The sequence below is a fragment of the Mytilus californianus genome, unplaced genomic scaffold (genome assembly GCF_021869535.1).
Source record: "Mytilus californianus isolate M0D057914Y unplaced genomic scaffold, xbMytCali1.0.p SCAF_2, whole genome shotgun sequence".
Taxonomy (NCBI): domain Eukaryota; kingdom Metazoa; phylum Mollusca; class Bivalvia; order Mytilida; family Mytilidae; genus Mytilus; species Mytilus californianus.
Window position 1 is genome coordinate 120,311,145 of NW_026262668.1, and position 7,990 is coordinate 120,319,134.

The following is a 7,990-nucleotide window of genomic DNA, read 5'->3' on the forward strand; positions in this document are numbered from 1 at the left end:
TTACCTCATCACTTCAGACTGGTAAACATTACCTTACACTGTTATGGATGCTGCACACATTGAATTCTTCAAACGAAACGTAGGTCAATAACTTATATTGTTCTGGCCTCAGTAATATGTAGTTTTTTGGGTAAAGATTGCATGAAATGCAATCTAAACCCTATGGTACTGACCATATCTAAATCTTCCAAGGTTTATCACTACTTCTTAGATACACAAAATATAGTGCATTGATCATAACATTCTAAACATCCTAGCCATGAACATTTCCAGAAATTTATCAATGAAATATATGCTCAGATATCAAGTTACAAAATGATGTTATACTTGTCAAGAAAATTACATAACCTGTGCAAGGTGCAGAAATCTAATATTTGTTCTAAAAATATCAATGATGTCATTGTTAAAGTAATCTTTAAAATTGGAGTTATCTTCCTTTGTCCATAATTGTAGTTGAATCAATGCTTTGTACAATGCAAAGTTTAATTCTTCTGCACTTGTTTTGTCTTAATAATTTTTACAACCAAAACCATAAACTTGTCCATCTGTTTTCATGCAAATGGTCAGTTCAAATTGATTTTTTTGGTAAATAATGAACAATGTTAAAGTATTGAATATTAAAACATTGTGATTCAGTTAAACTTAGATGTACCTGTGTTCCATTGAAGAAGTTTTGGTTTCAGTACATTATTTTTAAAAACAAGCTTAGATAAAATGAAACAGAATTAACCGAATGCATGAAAATTACAAATTCTGGCTGGATATACGGAAAGGCTGGTGTCTGTTCATCTGTCTGTACATCTGTTTATTAGTTCAACATTGTAAGCGCCCTCAATTCTTCAGCTCACACTGGATTTTGATCGAATTTATGTCAAAGGGCTGATGATTATTATCGAGGGACTTGTGTGCCTTGGAAATGTTAAATGAAATGGAAAGTCTTGTTTTTTAAAAGCACTCTCATGCCTACATTTCACTTCAAAGTTAAATGATTTTTTTAAAACATGTCCAAAGGTAGCAATATATTAGTTCAAGTTTGAAAATCAGCATTGATAGAATATTTTTGGGGAAATTATGCCCCTTTGCAAGCTGAATAATTATGAAAAATCAACAGTTTAAGTGCTTGCCTGCCTATATATTTGTAAAGGTGATATAAGTGGCTAAATGACATTTTTCTTTTCTTTATTGTAGAGCTGTAAGGCCTCGTTTAACAATATTTGTATGCCAAGAAACTGATTCAGGTAATTTCAGCACAAACACAATGTTAGAATTTATCAGGTGACTCCTTAAAGGAGTTATAACTTATAAATGATGTTTAGCTTTTTTGCCTATTAACTTAAAAACTATGACAAGACAAGGACTGTATACAGCCAAAAAATATATAATATCTTAGATAATGAAATATATGCAGTTATTTATCTGTTTGAAGAAATTATCTAGCCTGATTTTGTTGATAATACTTAAAAGTTGTATGTTTGAAATTAAAAATTAAAGAAAAAAATTGTTTCTGGAAAAACTTTTTTTTTATCATGACGAGGGTGAAAGTAAATACCAAAATGACAATTTTTTGCCAGGGAAGTGATTTCTACTCTTTGGAGCCTCAGTTTTCAGTTTTCCATGTGTTCAATTGTAACATGCTTGCTTTGCTTTTTTCAGTTTACCATGCCCTGTATTTAGATACGTTTACAAGTCAAGAATTGATTGGAAAACTGGCAAAGTTGTACAGTGTATCATCACAACAGATAGCAGAATTATACTGTTCTGGTCCATCAGGGATTTATATACTTATCACAAATGAGGTATGTATTCATCTCATTCTCAGTTTATATTATTTTTCCCATGTCACATTCAAACTTGAGTATGTCCTGAATGATCTACTTCAAACTTTGCCAAATCATTAGCAATGGTCATCTGACATTATGTTTGAGGGTCTAAAGACTTTTTGACAATTTTTACTTTTGTTATACTTCAACCGTTTTCATATTTTGAGTTCAGAATCCAGGTCTTGAAATCTCTACACATTTTGATGATTTTTACCTTCATGGGAGTTTAATCTTTGAAAGTAAGCAATTTTTCAAAATGGAAATCCAATTAGTGATGTACATAGATAAAACTTAACAGAATTATAAAGAAGTTGTCTTAGGGGCTGAATACATATTAACTATATGAAAATAAGGAAATGTGGTATGATTGCCAATGAGACAACTATCCACCAAATGATGCAGATTTTAGCCAATAGGGGTCACCCTATAGCTTCAACAATGAGCAAAACTCATGCCGAATAGTCAGCTATAAATGTTTATTTTTCATTTATATCTCTTGATTAATAAAGTATGTGCTCATATTGGTGATTTCGAATCTGTTCAAAGTTTTGATTTTTCTACTGTATATACCTCATAATCTCATTGAGAAAAAAGTCAGATTGGGAATATATATGTTCAAACGTTAACTCTTTTAGGTCATTTTTTAGTAACAACAAACAAAAGAACTATGTCAATAGGACTTGCTTTGATATGATAACTGCACTTGAATTTTTACTACATAACATTTTGATCGCTATGGAGATTCCATAAATCGTCAAGTTATTGGAATTTCAATGGGGACTAACTGTGTACCACTTATTGCAGACTTGTTTCTGTATTGTTACGAGCTACAATTTATGACTAAAATCAGCAAAGACCCATCGAAACAACATCTGATACACAAATTTAAAAATACTTATAGATATTTGGATGATATATTGGTTCTCAATAATGACAATTTCAGTATGTACACTAAAGAGATTTATCCTGCTGAACTGACTTTGAATAAAGCTAATACTTACAATGAACACTGCCCTTTCCTGGATCTTGATATCTTTATCTTTAACGGGAAGCTTAATACAAAAATTTATGATAAAAGTGATGATTTTTTATTTCCTATTGTTAATTATCCATTTGTAGATGGTGACATTCCCTTGGCACCATCTTATGGTGTTTATATAACTCAACTTGTTGGATTCGCTCGTGTATGAAACGATGTATTTGATTTTAATGAAAGAAATCTCTGTATTACTGAACAAATTTTTACACCAAGGTTTTCGATATCACAAACTTGTCAAAAAGTTTACTAAATTTTATCATTGGTACAAGGATATCACTAGTAAATATAAATCAACATGCAGACATCTTATATGTTCAGGTATTTCATATCCCATCTTTTATGGTAATATTCTTTACAAAGCACAAAAATGTTGTCATTCACCTGAAAAGCTAACCAAACCTTTAAACAGACTTATTCAGATGGGATATAGTTACGATAATGTTGTCAGGTCATTAAAGATGGCATTTTTTGGAATTAATATTGATTCACTCATAGGGTCTTTGCATCGGAAATGAACACATTTATTCTAAAACCAGTTGTTGACATGATACGGGTTATGTTCTTCTCGTATATTTTATGATGGTATGATACTAAACCCCTTAACGGGAGGGATTGTGCTTCATTTACATAAGATGAAGACATAATCTTTCAATCAGTTTAATTGAGGTCTGGAGCTGGCATGTCAGTAACTGCTAGTAGTCCTTTGTTAATTTATGTTGATTATTGTCATTTTGCTTAGTTTCTTCTTTTGAACTGAGTTTTACTGTGTGTATTGCTATGTGTTTGTTTATTCCTCATCGGCTAGAGGTATAGGGGGAGGGTTGAGATCTCACAAAACATGTTTAACCCCGCCACATTTTTGCGCCTGTCCCAAGTCAGGAACCTCTGGCCTTTGTTAGTCTTGTATGTTTTTTTAATTTTAGTTCATTTATATGTTTTGGAGTTTAGTATGACATCGCTGAACTAGTTTACATTATTGTTTAGGGGCCAGCTGAAGCCTGCCTCCGTGTGTGGGATTTTCTCACTGTGTTGAAGACCCATTGGTTGCCTTCTGTTGCTGTCTCTTTGACGCATTCCCTGTTTCCATTCTCAATATTATTTCAGTCTTTTTTTGGAGGGAATAGTTTGGGGTTTGTGTATTTTGAAGACAATTTTAGGAACATGAGTAGTTGGTTTTAGAATTGATTTAGCTGTCCTTAGAACATGAAAAAATAGTAATACAAAACAAAAATAATAATTGGGAACATATATCTATTTTAGGTTGTTCAGAATTTTAAAGACCAGGCAAGATTTGTTGTTGAAGCTATGAAAGGTATTAACATTAAAAAAAAAGTGTATCTGTTTAAGAATTGCAGCATTCATCAAGACATATGTTTCTATTAATAAATTATGCAGTACAGGTGAGGAAAACCTGTGAATAGAAAATAAAGGTGGATTATATAGAAAATGTAGCCAGAAAAATATCACATGAGATGATATATTGTAACATTATATTTGATTGCTTTGAATTTGTTTTAAATATACTAGCGTAGCTGTTTGCTTTATACATGTACAAGATAGATTTTTATAATCTCATAAACAGGTCTTTGTGACTTAATGTTCCTATTTAAATTGAAAATAGAATAATCAGGTCATTATATCAATTTGTAGGTTTGATTCAGTATATAACAGATTTTAAGCTGCTTTGTTTTGTTTTTTTCAGATGAAAACTCAATGCAGTACAAAATACTACTCAAGGAAATGAGCTGAAAATGTGTTTCAAATAGTTGGTTGAAGATATAGACTTCAGACTATAAAGTCTCACTATTGCCTCTAATGTCACAACTATCACATGCTATGTGTTGGGCAGCATACTTGTATTTGTTACAGTTATATTTAGCAAGGTTTTGTTGTAATGTCTGTTATTACCTGGTATGTTACATCATAGTGAATACACTTACTGTTAACAGGTGTAATCCATTTATAATGGTGATAACAACTTGTATTTTGTTTTCTTTAAGGTCAAATGTGTATCTCTTCAGATAGAGATTTAAAACAGTTTTTATTTGAAGTAAGTTCTAGCTCGACTGATGTTTGTTTTCTGCAGTAAAGACAACAGAAAGAAGTGCTAGCTCAGGTTGAGATGTATATCTGTATTTCATTCATAAAGAAGTGCTAGTTAGGGCTGAGATGTATATTTAATACAGTTTTTCTTTGAATCAAGTTTTTGCTCTTTCCCTCTATATCATATACTTTCACTTAGCAGTATGATTTTGCCTTACTTAAATGTATATTTTGTACAGTTTTACTAAGCAGACAGCTCATGTTTAGATGTATATAATATGGTTTTCATGGCTACTAGGTCTTAATCTGGCTCTAGATCATAACTTTTGATATTAAGTTTAGAAGAGATTTGTTGTTTAACATTTTTATGCAACAAAGATTCAAAGTAGTTTGTATATTTTTACACCTGTCATTTCTTATCCCAATCTGTCTCCTTGATAAGCAATACAGTCCACTTTCATTATCTCAAAGATACTAGCGATAATTTTTTATCTCTAGTGAGAAGCATGATATGAAAAATTATTACAAAAAAGATCAAATAGCGAAAAAATAAAATTACATGTTGTTTGTCTCTTAGTTATTTCTTTGTACAGTAGCATTTTTTTCCTGTGGTTTTTAGCCGAGCAAAAAATTTCTAATTAATCTTCGCGGGATTTTAATTTTACAAAGTTATTTATTCTGGTATACCAGAGATTTGAGAAAATTTAGATTTCTTTTAATTTTCTTGTATTTGGATCTTTTTCAGCAACAGAAAATACGAAAGATTAAAGACACCATTTGATAAGTTTTGAGTTGCTCATTTTAAGCACAGCAAAGCTCATTTATGTATGATTATCGATAATTGATTATGAAAGATTTAAATAATTTTTCATAATCTATAACAATGTATCATTTATTATGGTGATCAAAGATAATCTTAGGTAAAGTCTCGTGGGAAAAGGGGAAAAGGATGTCATGAATCGATACAGTAGTCAATGATCAGAAATTTAGTTACAGGTGTACCTTCAACCCATGTAAATCCCTGAGGTCATGGTTTGACATATGTGTGTTGTATTGATTGTAGATCGAGATAAATAGTGCAATTGAAATGTTTTTGTTAACCTTGGGCCTGTAAATTTATTTGAGTCAACTGAAGTTTAGAGTCATAAGAAGTCGAAATACATTTATTTATTTCATATGGAGCAAAGTTTCGGGACCACTGGAAAATTTCAACTCATCTGAAATTTTGAGTCAACTAAGTTTGAGAGGAGAGTTAACGGTAGTTATGTTGACTATATATGCCCATGTTATTAGATAACAGGAACATCAAGTGTTTCCCTTGTTCAGCTGTGTTTTTGGTTTCAGTTTCCATTCAGTAACTTAAGTTAGCATTGCTCTGTGAATTTAGAAATTATTGCGTGCATTTATTATTGCGTTTTTTTTTTTGAAGACTGGACCAAAATGTAAGATTAATAATTGCGATTTTAGGAAAAACTGCATACAGATATCAGAATGCGAGTTCTTATTATTGCGTTACTCACCCAGTTGCATTATTCACAATAATAAAAACCTTTTCTCTGGATTTTACAGTCAATTTTATTAGGAAATGTTGTTGGGGATCATTGAGATCATGTTCAATTTAATGTACTTTTAATTTCAGGGTTGTTAAATATCTTGAGTATGATTGAGTTTAATGCAATATTAGTTACTACTGAAATTTGAGTTCCAATATGTCATTCCATAATACTTGTTATGATTATACCATAATATTTTATTTTTTCACATTTTACACAAATAATAAGGTTTGCTTAACCCCATTCATCTGATTCATTAGAAATGGGGTTAAGCAAACTTTTTTTTTCTTTCATGCCTGTAGGGCACAGATTCAGCCACCCCATTCCCCCCCCCCCCACGTAAAAAAAAGAAAAAATGTAATTTATTGGTAAAATTTCAACCATTTTTATAGGACTGCAAAAAAACTTTTGCGCCGTATAATGCTATGGTGTCGGCATCGCACGACTACACATTTGGTTTGCGGACATTAAATTTAGTTTAAGTGAATGGATCTCTAAGAAATTTTACCAGAAGGTTCAATACCACAAACGGAAGGTTGGGATTGATTTTGGGGGTTGTGGTACCAACAGTTTAGGAATAAGGGGCCAAAAAGGAGCCAACAAGAAGCTTTTTTGTAGTTTCCAGACAATAACTTGTGTGTTAGTGTATAGATCTCTCAGAATTTGTACCACAAGGTTCCATATCACAAAGGGAAGGCTGGGATTGAGTTTGGGGGTATTTGCTCCAAAGGAGGGGGTTCAAAAAGATTGGGGGGATTTTTTTTGGGGGGGGTTCATATTTTTTTCTTCAAAATTTTGGAAATTTCAAATGATTGCACAGTATTGCACAATAGCAAGAAATCTTCAATTGCACAGTATTGCTTAATAGCACAGTATTGGGCAATAGCAAGAAATCTTCAATTGCACAGTATTGCGCAATAGCAAGAAATCTTCAATTGCACAGTATTGCACAATAGTAAGAAATCTTCAATTGCACAGTAATGCGCAATAGCACAGTATTGCACAATAGTAAGAAATCTTCAATTGCACTGTATTGGGCAATAGCAAGAAATCTTCAATTGCACAGTATTGCGCAATAGCAAGAAATCTTCAATTGCACAGTATTGTGCAATAGCAAGAAATTTTCAATTGCACAGTATTGCGCAATAGCAAGAAATCTTCAATTGTACAGTATTGTGCAATAGCGAGAAATTTTCAATTATACAGTATTGTGCAATAGCAAGAAATCTTCAATTGGCCAGTATTGCGCAATAGCAAGAAATCTTCAATTGCACAGTATTGCGCAATAGCAAGAAATCTTCAATTATACAGTATTACGCAATAGCAAGAAATCCTCAATTGGCCGGTATTGCACAATAGCAAGAAATCTTCAATTGCACAGTATTGCACAATAGCAAGAAATCTTTCAAAAATTGCACAGTATTGCGCAATAGCAAGAAATCTTCAGTTGAAAATGAATACAAATCTTTTAACCAATTTCAATGGGATTAATTTAAAGTCTTTAATTTTTTGGTATTCTAACCTTGTATTACTTT

General features: G+C 31.8%; 1 protein-coding gene across 2 annotated transcripts in view; it reads left to right on the top strand.

The window, feature by feature from the left end:
* The window catches only part of LOC127728698 (transcription factor CP2-like), a 49,297-nt gene extending 42,506 nt beyond the window's left edge, over positions 1 to 6,791 (top strand). For both annotated transcript variants that reach the window (XM_052236330.1, XM_052236331.1), the window contains exons 14-17: positions 1,189 to 1,238; positions 1,654 to 1,796; positions 4,120 to 4,171; positions 4,562 to 6,791. In XM_052236330.1, the coding sequence (XP_052092290.1) occupies positions 1,189 to 1,238; positions 1,654 to 1,796; positions 4,120 to 4,171; positions 4,562 to 4,608 (292 nt within the window). In that variant the 3' untranslated portion in view covers positions 4,609 to 6,791. The remainder of the gene's footprint in view (positions 1 to 1,188; positions 1,239 to 1,653; positions 1,797 to 4,119; positions 4,172 to 4,561) is intronic.
* The last annotated feature ends 1,199 nt before the right edge of the window (positions 6,792 to 7,990 follow it).